The following is a 16,827-nucleotide window of genomic DNA, read 5'->3' on the forward strand; positions in this document are numbered from 1 at the left end:
AAGTGAGGTGCATGGACATATTTTTATGTTTTTCATGCTATTTTGTTGGGAGGGTTGGGGGAAGGGACAAGGGGCAAACCTTGTTAGTTTGCATTTGTGTTCTGTGTTACTGGAAATGTTGACCATTTGAATGATGTAATTGTGATACATTTGTTGTGGAGTGGGGTGGGGTGGAGGTGGGTGGAGTGTTTTTTACAGTTATAATTATGACTTCACACAATTGTTCGGATTAAATATTTTTTTATTTAATATTACCTTGTTGCGCATTTTCTCAGATAGCTGCACCGTTACACACGGTGATACCTTAACATGAAAGGGTATAATTAAACTTAACTTGAATCAACTTAAACTTTAACTGTCACAAGGTGATGCACACCATTGATGTATGAGCTGCACACCCAGCAGTGTTGCAGCTTTGTAAATAACAACAACGTTCTTTCAAACAATGCGCTCATTTATGAACTGCTGACGTAAGAGTCTTGCAGCTATGAACCCACCACGGGCCCTTTCCTGCGGTCTAGAGGGGATTGGGAGCATGGTTTCAGCATCAGCCTGATTGTCTGGCCCGAGGTCAGCATCCACCTCCTCGTCCTCCTCTTCCTCTCTCTCCTGAGGTGGACCGGCAGTCTCTTCTGGCAATTCTTGTCCCCTCCTGATAGCCAAGTTGTGCAGCATGGAGCACACCACCACGAATAGAGCTACCTGCTCAGGGTGGTATTGGAGCTCGCCTCCTGAATGGTCCAGACATCTAAAGCGCTGGTTAAGCACTCCAATGATTTTCTCGAAGATATTGCGTGTGGCTCTCTGGCTCTCATTGTATCGTTTCTCAACTTCAGTGTGGGTGTCTCGCAGGGGGATCATCAGCCAGGTGGTGAGGCCATATGCCTTGTCATCAAGCTTCCAGCTCTCACACAGGATGTGAGCACCATGGATGCTGCCCGGAAATTTGGCATTCACTGCCATAATTATTTGCTGGTGGTCGACAATGAGTTGTACATTCAGGGAGTGGAATCCCTTTCGGTTCTAAAAAACTTCTGCATCCTGAAAAGGTGCTCGCATCGCGATGTGCATACAGTCTATTGCTCCCTGCACCTTAGGGAATTAGCTATTTGGTAGAATCCTAATGCCCTCTCAGTCTGAGCCTCCCTGGTCAGAGGGAAGCTGATAAAGTCCATCCTGCGTGCATAAAGGGCTTCAGTGACCTGTCGAATGCAGCAATGTGTGGTATGCTGAGATATAGCACAAATGTCAGCAACTGAGGCCTGAAAGGCACCCGACGCGTCGAACGAAAGTGCCGTGGTGACCTTGACCATGATGGACAGTGCGGACCTGATGGTGCTGGCAGGCTGCAGATCTCCCCTGATGAGCTGGCATATCTCACTGATAACCTTTTTGTGGAAGCGCAGCCTCTGAAGGCAGGTGTTATCGGATATGTTGAGGTAAGACTTTAAGTGCAGAGGGTGTAAGGTTTCATCCTGCTCATCAGTCTGGCACATTTTAGATTGGGCACGTAATATTGTCGAATATACCTTCTGCCATCTCTAGTTCGCAGCATGTGCGCAGTCATCAAGACAGGCTGAGAAATGACAGGCCCCATTACAATAAGTATCAGTATTACACCTATTGTTCACAAACAATAAATGTCCCCACTAAGACACCTAAATTAAATTCCAATCGTCCACAGTAAGATAAGATATTTGTTCAGATGTTCACATCACCTTAAAAGAACTCCAGAGTACATCCAAACTCCACTGAAATTGAAGCAACCTTTTAAATGAAGTGACCTGCGATTTACAACATGGTGTCCATACCGCTGTGATTAGTTCAGGTGAGAGTAACTTTTTCACAGCGGTTTTTTCGGCAGGCGATATTGTCGCCAATATGTGTGCGAGGTCCTGAAAGCAACATTCGGCGATTTTCTCAGCATTAGTTTCAGCAAATATGATCTTTACGACAAAAACAGTGGCCAGATGGTATTATTAAATCTCGGCATTAATTACATGCCGAAAGTAACGCTGGGCGATATTATGGTCGTTGGTTTCACCCATTCTGATCTTTCCGCCCCAAAAAAGTGGGCGGGCGATCTTATTTTTTATCACGGTTAAGTTCATGCCAAAAGAAACGCTCGCCGATAAATGACCGAGAAATGGGCGGTAATTTCCATTTTGTGGCTAAATGGGTGATATATGGGCATTATACCTCATTTCAGTGTTAAAATGGACGTAAAGTGGGAGGTATGCATGCAAAAATATTGGAAAGTCTAGCCCTTTGATTCTAACAGGAGTAAACTTTTTTTTAATGAACAGACAATTGTTAAGAAAGGGTAAGTGATTGAAGCAGGGACCATGTCAACATTTAAGAATAGCTTTCATAGGTGGCAGAAGGAAAGAGAGAGAGAGGGATTCGGGGAGAGAGCGGACACATGGGATCGGGACAAACACCAATACAGACAGGTTGGGCCAAATGGCCTGTTTCGGTCTTGTCATTCCATTTGGGCTTGAGTCGAATGTTCTCCTGGTGGATGCCAGGATTGCATGAACTGTGTTGACAACAGCTGCACATTTAGTGTTTACAGATCCAAGTCCGTCCTACCTTGATTTACTGACTGGAACAAGCTGTTTGCTGATTTCTACACAAGGTGAGCATTGAAAAAATGCAAGGCTGAGATAGACAGAACCTTGAACTATAGGAGAGTCAAAGATTGTGGGGAACAGGCAGGAAATTGGAGGTGAGGCCAAGATCAGATCAGCCATGAACTTATTGAATGGCGGAGCAAGTTTGAGGAGTCATATGTGCTACTCCTGCTCCTATTTATTTTCTTCTTATGTCATGTAAGCCTCCGAGTGAAGAAATTCTTCCTCATTGCAATTCTAAATGGCCGTCCCTTTATCCTGAGACTTCGCCCCCTAGTTTTAGAATCTTCAGCCAAGGAGAAACAGTCTTTCACCATCTACCCTGTCAAGCTCACTGAGAATTTTACACATTTCAATGAGAACACCACTCATTCTTCTGTCACTGACCCCATCTCCTCTGGAGTTCTTCCCTCCATCGCCTCCAAACACAGACCCACCAACCCGCACAGCCCGCTTCTACCTCCTTCCCAAGATCCACAAACAGGACTGCCTGATAGACCCAGCCTGTTAGCCTGTTCCAGTCCCATGGAACGTATCTCCTCCCACCGCAACTGTTTTTTTCTCCTCTTGTCCAGTATCTTCCCACATATATCCGTGACTCTTCCGACGCCCTCCGCCACTTTAACAGTTTCCAGTTTCTTTGTCCTAATCCTCCCCTTTTCACCATGTACATCCAATCCCTCGACAACTCCATCCCCCACCAGGACAGCCTGAGGGTGCTCCACTTCTTCATTGAACAGAGGCCTAACCAGTCCCCAACCACCACCACCTTCCTCCACCTGGCTGATCTTGTTCTCACAATGAACAACTTCTCCTTTGACTCCACTCACTCCTCCAAATTAAAGGTGTTGCTATGGGAGCGCTCATGGGTCCTAGCTATGCCTAGCTTTCCATTGGATATGTGGACCAATCTTTGCTCCAGTCCTACTCAGGTCCCTTCCCTTTTTACGTTACATTGAGGAGTGTACCGGTGCCATTTCCTGTTCTCGCCCTGAACTGGAAAATTTCATCAACTTTACTTTCAATTTCTGCCCTTCCCTAACTTTCACATGGTCCAGTTCCGAGTCTTCCATTCCCTTCCTCGACTTCTCTGTCTCCATTTCTGGGGATAGGCTTTTGACCAGTATCTATTATAAGCCCACTGACTCCCACAGCTACCGTGACTACTCTTCCTCCTACCCCGCTTCCTGGATGGACTCTATTCCATTCACTCAATTTCTCTGTCTCCATCACATCAGTTTTCTCAAAGCCACCTTTTTTCTCAACCAGGGATTCCCTTCCACCGTGGTTGATAGCGCACTCGACAGTGCCCATTCCATTTCCTGCACTTGTGCTTTCACCCCTTCCCCTCCTTCCCAAAACCACGATAGAGTTCCCCTTATCTTCACCTTCCATCCCACCAGCCTCCACATTCAATGATCATCCTCCACCATTTTGGCCACCCCCCAGCATGTTCCCACCAAAAGCACATCTTCCCCTCCCCTCCGCTTTCAGCATTGCGAAGGGACTGCACTCTCTTCTTCACCCTGGTCCACTCCTCAATCCCCTTCCCACAGCACCTTCCCGTACAAGTGCAGGAGATGCAACACCCGAGTAGACAAGGCCTATAGGCCCCTATTTTCGCCATGATTGTGCGTCGTTTTTTGGCGCCCAAACGTTGTTTGGCATGAACTTCTCCGTTTCCAACACTAGCCAACATTTGTACGCCTGCGCCGGCCATCTGCGCCAATTAAAATTGTTGGCGCAGACATGAGTGAAAACGGACTCGGGCGCAAAATTTGAGCAATTAGACAATTTCGGCCTTCCACGATTTTTTTTCAGCGCGGCGCATACTGCCAAAAGGCCTCGAAAATAAAAACCTTCTGTGAACTTAAGTAAATCGGCGCAGCGCCACAAGATGACATTGGGGCCAGGCAAAAGAAGACAAAATAAAGTACAAATGCATGGATTTTTTTTTGGCAGGGTACTCTGAAAATAACTCAAAGTAATTTCCCAGTTTCTGGAGCGAGACAATGTAAAAAACAGAAGTATCATTTTTTCGGAGGGAACTGAAATAACTTTGCTGGGTTGTTTTTCACCCAAATCACGACTGTCCACCCCAAAACAATAGTTGCTGACCACGCTCCAGGCACGGTCGAAGGATTGCCGACTGGGCAGGATCGCAAGCTCGGCCGGACACAAGCACCAGAGCCCGGGCTGCTTTTGAAGCCGAGCGTCGACTTGTTGTGCTTGTGTCCGGCCGAGGTTGCGATCCTGCCCGGCACTCCTTCGACCTGTGCTCGAGCTCGGTCAGCATCCGAAATGGGACGTTTTGTGCACAGGCACAGCAGCAAACTAGAAATCACCATTTGCCAGAGGTGACCCAAGAGAATCACTGTACAAACAAACAAACAAACAAACGCATGCGCAGATCAGGTGTGGTCCGATCTAGGGCATCACCCAGTCTTGTGGAGTAAAACGGAGAGGAAAGGTGTCAGTGATTTAAGTATTTATCTGCATAATAACAATAATAACGGGTGCAATTTTCAGCATGCCTGATGTGATAAGGGTGTTGGCCATACATGGCATGCAGAGGTGATGAATAATTCGATGCCGATATCGGGGAGACAGATTGATGGGGAGGAGGCCTTACCCTCAGCGAGTCTATAGGGAGAGGTGCTCATACCTGCAACTCAGTGAGGCAGACTGCGTTTGCAGGCTGCAATTCAGAAAGGAGGTCATCACTGAGATCTGCCAACTAATCAGGGCAGATACACGGCCAAGAAGTGGAAAGAGGACTGCCCTACCTGTATAAGTAAAGGTAACAGCGGCACTTGTGTTCTATGCTACGGAATCACTTCAAGCTTCAACTGGGGATGTGTGCTCGATCTCGCAGCACACCACCCATTGCTGCATTCGTCAGGTGACTGCTGCACTGTATGTCAAAAGGGACAAGTTCATCCCTTTCTCTATGACCATGCAGGCAATGAGAGACAGGGCTGTGGGGTTCTTCAGAATTGATGGCTTCCCCAGGGTACAGGGTGCCATTGACTGTACCTTGACAGTACCCTTGCAAGATTCCAAAGTTTACCACAACAGGAAAGGGTTCCACGCCCTAAATGTGCAGCTGGTATGTGACAATCTGCAGCGGATCATGGCAGTGGATGCCAAATATCCCGGTAGCACATGATGCTTTCATTCTATGTGAGAGCATTATATCTGCGATATTTCAGGAGCTACCAGAAGGGCAGAGCTGGTTGCTCGGGGGCAAAGGTTACGGGCTCGCCACCTGGCTTATGACACCCCATAATGACATGGAGCATCATAGAGAGGACAATTGGTGTTTCAAAGCAGCGTTTCCGATACCTGGACCACTCTGGAGGCTACCTGCAATATTCTCCTCACCACGTCACTCAGTTCACTGTCGTGTGCTTCATGCTGCACAACTTGGCCATCATGAGGGGATAGGGACTGGACACTGAAAATCCTCCTGAGGGGAGAAGGAGGGATGAGGAGGAGGAGGAGGCTGACGAGGAGGAGGAGGAGGAGGAGGAACAGGAACCGCCTCAAGCCACTGGACGACGGTGGAGGGGGGTGGGTCGACCAAGGGGACCTCTAGCCATTGCTGGAGACTTGCGTCAGCGGCTAATCTGTGAAGGTTTTTCTGCCTGAAGGCTAAACGGCGGCACGGTTGATTATAGTGTCGCACCATATTGACTGTTTACACTTGTTCGCACTTTTAATAATGTTGTGTTGGTTTATGTTGATTAAATTCACAAAATAATGCACTGATTCTGGTTAAATTAAAATAATAGGTTTATTAAACATTTGTACATTTATACTCAACTTTAATAAAACCTTTTGTATCAAACTTTAAAATTTTCAATTAACATGTATCAAACTTTAAACTTTTCGCAAACTAACATTTTCAATTAACAAAACTTTATTGTATCAAACTTTTCTATTTACAAAACAAGTAACAGCAAAATACAGATATCTCTCCTCCCCCTTATTCAACGACCACTGGTGCATAATACCCTTCTTGCCCGCCCTGGTGCCTCTACCCTTAGCCCTGTCTGTTGGCGTAGCAGACTTCCTCGGCCCCCCGGTGAGCCCATGGTTATTTTTTTTGTTTTTCGTCGGTGGGTTGATCAGGGGCAGACGTAGTAGACACCTTTGTGTAAGGCCCGGGTTCATCTTTGTCTTCTTTTTCAAGCTGTGGATCACCCTGCGGCACAGTCCCTGAGGTTGGTCTGGGGATGATTTAAGTGGCAGCAGTTGATGCCTGCAGTTGGTGTTGTTGAATGACAACCTGGGTGTGTTCCCTTATTGCAGCAGCTACCTGCAAATTTCTATCACATATGTCAGACAATTTCCCCATCAGCTGTCCCAACAGTGCATCAAGTGCATCCACCATTCCCTCCCTAATCTGTCCCGCCAGTGGTGGTCCTATTCCTCCAGACAGTGTTGCTACTTCTCCTGACAGTCCCACAATTTCTAGCCTCACCTCACCCCTCCAGGAGCCACCTGGTTAGCTGCATACTCTCCCCACTCATCCCGATGAGCTGTACCATGTCTACCTGCACTTGTGGTTCAGCTATCCTTTCCACCCTCCTTCGCCGTCTCCCACCTGTGCCTTGTTCCTCGACCCTATTGGGCATCCCTCTCACAGTTGTGTGTTGCTGGACCACACTGGGACACGTATCCTGGTCCACCATGGGCTCCACTGGCTGCAGGTCCTATATGACCATCTGATCAGTGGGGGATCTTCATGCTGGCCTTCAACCAGATCATCCTGCTCAAAATCAAGAAACAATTCTGGACTCTCCCCTGGATGTCCTTTTGTGCTACTTCTGCTGGTACTTCGGCTTGTCCTTCTGCTTCTTTTATAGGATCACCTTCTGCCTCTTCCTGACGCGCAGCTGCTCTAAAGCAAACATCCATTAAAGCCTAGCTTGCCCATGCAGTATTTAGCCAACCCACAGTGCAAATTGCAGGGCTTACCCCATCTCTTTGACCTGGGCCCAGCGTCCACATTTGTGGTGGATCTTCTCCGGTGAACTTTAATCAGATCAGAGATCCTCTGTCCCAGCTGGCTCAATTGCAGCTTACTTGGTGATCCTCCACCAGTACGATTCCTGTGGTTCCTGATCTTTGTATTCTTCAACTGCAAAGATGAAAATAGAACTTTTTAAGAGAGGGTCCTTTGATGTAGTGGTCCCACACACACATACACACACACACACTCACATTTACGAATGTAATTGCAGTGCAAACTACCTTTAACTAATTGTCCTAGGTCCTGCCACTTCTTTTTCAAATGCCCACCGACTCTCCGGGGGATGGCTACTGCAGCAACATCATCTCAACATTGAGTCATTATAACAGGTTTTACTTTTTTTTGCTATTCCCCTGAGTTGCCAGCAGATGCCATTTCCTCTCAATAATATCTACCAGGGATAAAACTTTGTGTGGGAGAAATCGAACGGCCCTTCCTTCTCCTTGTCTTTTGAATTCCTCTTCCACTTCGCTCTCAACCATATTTTGCAGGTTTTAATGCTCAAAATTGCAGAAAGATCCGGCCAGCAGGATCCGATCACAAAAGTAAAAACGATCCGATCACAAAGGGCTCTTTAAATATGTCTGATCCAGACCAGGAAGTTGCTTTTTTCACGCATGTCCAGAGAGCTTTTAGCGCAGACTTGAAGCTCCGCGCTCCCCCCCCCTCCCCCCCCAGACAATATCGGAGAGCGCGGCGCCAAATTCAAATATTTGTTTGGCGAAAGTCCCGAAATCGTACGTTAACATGTGCGGGCGTCAAAAATGCAGCATGGAAAATAGGGGCTATATTCTCTAGAGTTTGGAAGAATGAGATTTGATCTCATTGAAATATACAACATTCTTACAGGGCTTGACAGCATAGATACAGGGAGGGTGTTTCCCCTGGCTGGGCAGTCTAGAATTAGGGGGCACATTCTCAGGATAAGGGGTTGACCATTTAGGACTGAGATTAGGAGAAATTTCTTCACTAAGAAGGTTGTGAATATTTGGAATTCTCTACCCCAGAAGGCTGTGGAGGTTCAACCATTGAGTATATTCAAGGCAGAGATCGATAGATTTTTGGATATTCAGAGATTCAATGGGTCGTTTCGGAGAAGGCCGGAGTGGTCCATTCCCATGTGCCCAGGGCGACATTTCCTTGATGTCCAGAGCAGCCCATTCCCAGATGCTTAGACTGACCTATTCCCAGAGGCAGCATTGTGAAGCCTGTCTGATGCTATCCTGGCAGAGTACCCAAATACTTAGGGAAAATCGAATTGTATCAGCAGATTAAACATTTAATATTTAACCAGAGTGACCTCTCTGGAATCGTGACAGTGAGTGGGAGAGGTTCACCAGAAAAAGATTGATTGGTCAATGATCCCATTGCTGTCTGTGGGACTTTCATAAATTCTATGATCAACGCCACACCATTGCAGATCATCGAGTGAGAGGACCTGGATTGCCTGCCAAACTACTGTGAGTACACTTTGCAAATCCATTGAGAGAAATGAAACCTATTGAGAGAGAGAGAACCTGCTGTGAGATGGGAAAGGTACAGAGAATTAATGACTGAGGGAGAGAGGCAAAGAAAGACAGAGAGAGACAGAGAAAAGATAGGCAGCCAGAGTGAGAGAGGGAACCTGCAGTGAAATGGGGAAGGTACAGAGAAATTGGGAACTTCAGAGATGGCGACGGATAGAGAGAGAGAGAGAGAGATAGAAAGATAAAGAGGAAGCGAGCGGTGAACAGAGAGACAGACACAGACACAGACAGAGAGCAAGACAAGGTAGATGCAGGGAGGATGTTTCCCCTGGCTGGGGAGTCTAGAATACGGTGTCACAGTTTCAGGATAAGGGGTCGGCCATTTAGGACTGAGATGAGGAGAAATGTCTTCGCTAAAATATTGTGAATCTTTGGAATTCTCTGCCCCAGAGGGCCGTGGATGTTCAATCATTGAGTCTATTCAAGATAGATTTTTGGGAATTAAGGGATTATGGAGATAGTGCGGGAAGGTGGAGTTGAGGTCAAAATTCTTGTTGAATAATCTTATTGAATAGTGGAGCAGGCTGAAAGAAAAAAGAAAAAAGAAAGACTTGCATTTATATAGCACCTTTTATGACCAGTGGATGGCTCAAAGCACTTTACAGCTAAAGAAGTACTTTTGGAGTGTAGTCACTGTTGAAATGTAGGAAACACGGCAGCCATTTTGCGCACAAGCAAGCTCCCACAAATAGCAATGTGGTAATGATCAGATAATCTATTTTTTTTGTTATGTTGATAGAGGGATAAATATTGACCAGGACACCCGGGATAACTCCCCTGTTCTTCTTCGAAATAGTGAAATGGGATCTTTTAGGTCTACCTGAGAGAGCAGATGGGACCTCGGTTTAAGGTCTCATCCAAAAGACGTGCAGTGCTCCCTCAGCATTGCACTGGAGTGTCAGTTTAGATTTTTGTGCCATAGTTCCTAGAGTGGGACTTGAATCGATAAGCTTCTGATTCAGAGGCGAGGATGCTACCCACTGAACCACAGCTGACACATATGGCATACTCCAGCTCTCATTTCTTATGTTCTTCTGTAGAAAGCAGGAGAGCGAGGGATAAGCTACAGAGAGAATGAAGTGGAAGAGAGGGAGATGGATCTTCAGAGTGAGTGACAGAGAGAGAGAGAAAGAGAGAGAGAAAAAGGCACAGATAGAGAGAGACAGAGAAAGAGGGAAAAAGGGGAACCTGCAAAGAGACATTAGGCAGGTGTAAGGGGACAATATCGAACCCTTGCTGAACAACCTTCTGACCCAGAGGCAAGACTGCTTCCCCCCGTTAAGGGGAAAGATGGAAAGACTTGTCTTTTCAATCTGGAGAGGAGGCGCCTGAGAGGTGATCTGACAGAGGGATATCAGATAGTTAAGGGCATGGAAATGGTGACTCCAGAATATTACTGCAAATTAATTTGGGAGAGTGGGAGAAGGGGACATAAGGTCAAACGAGTAACAGAGGAACTCAGGATTGAGATCAGGAGAGAACAATTTACACATGGAACGGACTCTCAAATAGAGTCGAGGAGGGGAAATCCCTGTGATCATTTAAGGAACAGTCAGATGGGGCATTGGGAAGGGGATGGGGGTGTAGGTGAGGACGTGTTAGAATTAAACAAACATAGAATGGTTACAGCACAGAAGGAGGCCATTCGGCCCGTTGACCCTGTACCGGCTCTCTGCAAGAGCACTTCATCTAGTCCCACTCCCCCCCTTTCCCCAAAGCCCTGCAAATATTTGTCCTTCAGGTACTTATCCAAGTCGCTTTTGAAAGCCACGATTGAGTCTGCCTCCACCATCTTTTCAGGCAGTGTATTCCAGATCCTAATCACTTGCTGCCTTAAAAAGTTTTTCTTCATGTTGCCTTTGGTTCTTCTGCCAATCACCTTAAATCTGTGTCCTCTGTTTCACGACCCTTCCGCCAATGCAAACAGATCTGTCTATCTACTCTGTGTAGACCCCTTATGATTTTGAACACCTTTATGAAATCTCCTCAAAACCGTCTCTGATTGATAGAGAGCAAACCCTGCTTCTCCAGTCTATCCACGTTACTGAAGTCCCTCATCCCTGGAACCATTCTCGTCAATTTTTTATGCACCGTCTCTAAGGCCTTCACAGCCTTCCTAAAGTGTGGTGTCCAGAATTGGACACAATACTCCAGTTGAGGCTGAAACAGTGTTTTATAAAACTTCATTATAATTTCCTTGCGTTTGTACTCTATGCCTCCATTTATGAAGCCCAGGATTCTGTATGTTTTTTTAACTGTTATCGCAATCTCTCCTGCCACCTTCAACGATTTGTGCACAAATACCCTCTATGCTTCAACACCCCTTTTAGGATTGTCCCCTTTAGTTTATATTGCCTCTCCTCATTCTTCCTACCAAAATGTATAATTTCGCACACTTCTGCGTTAAATTTCATCCGCCACATGTCTGCCCATTCTACCAGCCTGTCTATGTCCTCTTGAAGTCTATCACTGTCTTCCTCACTGTTCCCCACATCTCCAAGTGATATTCATCATCTTTCTGGATGAATGAATGAAGATGGGCTGAATGCCCAGCCTCATCCCATGATACACCTCATTTGGGACTCATTTGGGAAAGTACTACAGTGAGTACCAGGGTGGCTGGTTTGTGTGTTGGTTAGACCAGTGAGACTGGATTGGTAGTTCTGCCTTTAAATATCAGCTTCAAACCAAATTATATTACTCATTGATTCTTCTCATTTACAGGCTGGACACAGGATGAAAGGCTTCATTCCCTTTGCGCTTGTGGTGTGCATTTATCTGCCAGTAACTGCCAGTGAAGGTATGTTGCAGTTCAGAGCTGCACAGGCTATAGTGTGCAAACACCATTCAAAATATATTTTACATGAGAGGCACTGAACACCCGCTGCTCCCCCCAAGCCCCACACAGAGCAGGAAGGGTTCAGGTTCCATGCCCAGCCCGAGCATCAGTTAATCAATCCCACCCAGAGTGGAACTGAGCACCACACAGAGATGGACGATCATGGGTTCCATCATGATCTGTGCCACAGTGCAGCTGTTCCAAATCAATGTTCAGTGATTCCTGCAGAAATATGAACTTATAAATGTCTGTGTGAAGGGTGGGGAGTTGGATGGGGTAAAGTGTGTGTGTGAAAGGGGGGGGAGTTGGGTGGGGTACAGTGTGTGTGTGAAAGGGTGGGGAGTTGGGTGGGGTACAGTGTGTGTATGAAAGAGTGGGGAGTTGGATGGGTTACAGTGTGTGTGTGAAAGGGTGGGGAGTTGGGTGGGGTATAGTGTGTGCAAAAGGGGAGGAAGTTGGATGGGGTACAGTGTGTGTGAAAGGGTGGGGAGTTGGGTGGGATACAGTGTGTGTGTGAAAGGGTGGGGAGTTGGATGGGGCACAGTGTGTGTGTGAAAGGGTGTGGAGCTGGATGGGGTACAGTATGTGTGAAAGGGTGGGGAGTTGGATGGGGTATAGTGTGTGTTTGAAAGGGTGGGGAGTTGGATGGGGTACAGTGTGTGTATGAAAGAGTGGGGAGTTTGATGGGTTACAGTGTGTGTTTGAAAGGGTGGAGAGTTGGATGGGGTACAGTGTGTGCGTGAAAGGAGGTGGGGGGGGGGGAGTTGGATGGTGTAGAGTACCTGTGAACTGTGTCCAGAGGGAGTAAAGTGTCTGTTTCAACGGAGCGATGCATGTTGGACGGGTGACAGAGGTTGTTGAGGGTACTTCCCTTTTAATGATATATCTCTTCTATCTCTCTTTGTAAGCAGCTCACTGCTGATACCGTTTTGAAGAGTCACTAACCAGGATAACTCTGATATTTTGCAGGTTTTCAAGGGAAGTCACTGATATTTCCAGGAGAAACTGTCACCAGTTATGTCAAACTGCATCCCAGAAACTTTGTCGATTTGTCCTCCTTTACTCTCTGCCTGAGGGCAGCCTCTAATGTAAAGCGAGGTTATGCTTTATTTTCTTATGCTACCTCAAAGAGCGATAATGAATTGTTGCTGTGGCACAATGATGATGGGACATTGTCTGTTTACTTTGGCTCTATCATTGTTGGTTTCTCCCTCCCAATGTTGAATGATCTGCTGAATCACATCTGTGTGACCTGGGAGTCTGAAACAGGGCTGATAACTTTCTGGATCAATGGAGTGAGAAGCTTGCAGAAGTTTGGTCATCAGGGGGGTGTGGTGCATGGTGGTGGTACGACTATCCTGGGTCAGGAGCAGGACACGGTTGGGGGAAAGTTTGATATCAAACAGTGTTTTGTTGGGGAGATATCAGATGTAAATCTGTGGGACCATGTTGTATCTGCTCAGGACATCAAGACTGTAAGTCAGGTTTGTCACTGCCCTGGGGGAAACATCATCGACTGGGCATCGATACAGTATGAAAAAATTGGAACTGTGACCATCGCTGATCAAAATGAGTGCAGAATTTAAAATTCTCTGGTTGCAACAGTTTTGAAACAGCAGGCTAAAGGATTAGAACGAGCAGGGTTCAGGGAAGACATTTCCAGTAAACTGCAATCATGGAACATTGCCTTGCATTGCCATCTTTCCTATCTGAATCAGACCAGTCAGCAAAGGGAATCATGTTTAATCTAGAATGAGCAGGAATTGCTCACTGGGCTGATTGCATCAGGATCAGGCTTTAATCACAGGGACCTGTTTAATCACACATCCTGGATATCTGGGTGGGGCTCCAAACTCAATGTACAATAACCACTGTCAATCTCCACCATATATGTTGAGAGAGAGATGGAGGTATAGAGACAGAGAATTACGTCGATGTATACAAACAGGTCCGCCTGCTTTATCTGCCAAAGCCTTCTCATTTATGCCCTTTTCTAATCACAGGAGGAACAATTCTGTCTCCTCCTACAAGGTGCATCCGTGCATAAAGGTGACTAACATAGAAACATAGAAACATAGAAAATAGGTGCAGGAGAAGGCCATTCGGCCCTTCTAGCCTGCACCGCCATTCAATGAGTTCATGGCTGAACATGCAACTTCAGTACCCCATTCCTGCTTTCTCGCCATACCCTTTGATCCCCCTAGTAGTAAGGACTTCATCTAACTCCTTTTTGAATATATTTAGTGAATTGGCCTCAACAACTTTCTGTGGTAGAGAATTCCACAGGTTCACCACTCTCTGGGTGAAGAAGTTTCTCCTCATCTCGGTCCTAAATGGCTTACCCCTTATCCTTAGACTGTGACCCCTGGTTCTGGACTTCCCCAACATTGGGAACATTCTTCCTGCATCTAACCTGTCTGAACCCATCAGAATTTTAAACATTTCTATGAGAAACTAGAGGGAGGTTGCTGCCTTCTGACTCTGTCAAGCACACAGAAACTATAAAATAATCACATTTTAATGTTTGTGGTGTGGGCAGGCAGAGTCAGACTGTGTGAAAGTGCCTGTAATAGAAGCTGACTGTGTTCTGCATTGCGATTGTGCTGGTTTGTGATTATTAATGCCTGCTCTCTCTTTCTCTCTCTGCCTCATTGCTTTGAATCACCATGGACTGTAATACTCATACATTGAACTGATGTGTCTGTGGAGAGATTGTAATTGAACTGTGGAGGTTTCATCATCAGATTAATAAATTAGCATCAAAAAGGAGAGGTCACTTTGTCTTTAAATTACTGTGTTTGTGTCTAATATTCAATGTGAAAACCAGTACACACACAGTCCCACACACACATACACACTCTCACAGTCTCACTAACAAACACACACACACTTACACACACTCCCACTCACACACTCTCCACATACATACACACTCACACACTATGTCACAATCACACACACTCTCACTCACACACACACTCCCACTCACACACACTCCTACACAGACACAATGTCCAAATCACACACACTCTCACTCACACACACACTCACACTCACACACACTCTCACACACAAGGTCCCAATCACACACACAAACACACTTCCACTCAGAAACACACACTCACGTACACTCTCACTCACACACACACATACCAACATGCACACGCCCTCCCACACACACACACACACACACAGTCCCACACACAGTTCCAATCAAGCACACACACAGTCCCGCTCACACACAGTCCCACATGCACACTGTCACTGACACACACACACACTCACACAGTCCCACTCACGCACACTGTCACTCACACATACACACACACACACACACACACACAGTCCCACTCACGCACACTGTCACTCACACACACACACTCACACAGTCCCACTCACACACACTGTCACTCACACATACACAAACACACACCACACACACACATGCACACATAGTCCTACTCACAAGCACTATCACTCACACACACACACTCACACACACACTCTCACACTCACAAACACTTACACACACACACACACACACACACACACACACACACTATCACTCACACAAGATCATCATCATAGGCAGTCCGTCGGAATCGAGGAACACTTGCTTCCACTCTTATTATGAGTTCTTAGGTGGCTTTACAGTCCAATACGAGAACCGCAGTCTCTGTCACAGGTATGAGTGGACTCATACTCTCACATATACACACAATCACACTCACGCACACACTCTTACTCACTCACACGCACACTCTAACTCTCACTTACATACTCTGACACTTAATCACACTCACACACACATGCTCACACACTTAGACACACTCTCACACACTTAGACACACTCACACCACACTATTTCTCACTCACACACACTGAAGGAGTGCAAAATTCACAAGAGCCCCCCCCAGTGTTTGGGTTCATTCGAAAGGAAATTTAATTTGGGACTATCGACCGAAAAGTTTGGAACCCTAAAGTGCTTATGGAAGAAACTACGAACTTTAATAGAATTTTGAACTTTTATAAGACAAATTCAAGGCTGTGGATGGGCCTAAAAGGACTGACAGGAGACAACCTGATTGGTGAGACTACCTGGGTGTGAGGACTAAAGTAACCTGTCTGGAGAAATGGGTATTCGAGAATCCTTCTCCACAAGAGACATTAACATTACAAAATAGCTAACCATCAACTTGAAATTGGAAAACCATTTCAGCACATACATCATAAAGAGGCCCAATCCAGCCTGTATGTGAAAAACTAAGCACAAAAAGATATTGCAATTACCAAACTAATATTTCCATCAGGAAACAGTTTTCGAACATCAACCCACCCAAGACATATTAACTTTTAACGAGCCCGACAAAATATTACAAAGAAGAGTCAAGCCCGCCAAATTTAAACAAAGAATTCGGAACTGATTTGACACCAAGATTAGAACTAGTCAAACCGTATAACTGGCCCCTGTTTCAACAGAGGGTATGACACACTTTGCCATACAACTGAGACCAAGCTGATGTCATCAAGACAAGGAGAGAAACCTACTCGACAGTTGTAAACTAACTTCTCCCAGCCCCGAAATCCTGAAGTCCTGAAGGAAGGAAGGAAGAACATCACCATCGTGGCAGCAACCGACCACAACCAACGTGGTATCAACGGAAAACCATCTCGATTGATCAAATTCGAAACAAAACTCTAATGGGAAAAAATGTGAAGAATTGAAAAGTTTCCACTCTACAATCTGATCCTGACCTACCAACGGGTAAAACATTACCTAAAAGACTGTAG

The 16,827-nt window shown here is 46.1% G+C and overlaps 1 protein-coding gene across 1 annotated transcript; it reads left to right on the forward strand.

Moving 5' to 3' along the window:
* Nucleotides 1-1,431: 1,431 nt before the first annotated feature.
* On the forward strand, nucleotides 1,432-14,278 carry LOC139253919 (mucosal pentraxin-like). The gene is made up of 5 exons (XM_070873603.1): nucleotides 1,432-1,439; nucleotides 1,865-2,009; nucleotides 8,163-8,216; nucleotides 11,922-11,997; nucleotides 13,006-14,278. Exons 1-5 carry the CDS (start codon nucleotides 1,432-1,434, stop codon nucleotides 13,620-13,622), a joined length of 900 nt encoding a protein of 299 aa, XP_070729704.1. The 3' UTR covers nucleotides 13,623-14,278.
* Nucleotides 14,279-16,827: the final 2,549 nt, after the last annotated feature.

This window comes from Pristiophorus japonicus, chromosome 3 (assembly GCF_044704955.1).
Source record: "Pristiophorus japonicus isolate sPriJap1 chromosome 3, sPriJap1.hap1, whole genome shotgun sequence".
In the NCBI taxonomy this organism is placed as follows: Eukaryota; Metazoa; Chordata; class Chondrichthyes; family Pristiophoridae; genus Pristiophorus; species Pristiophorus japonicus.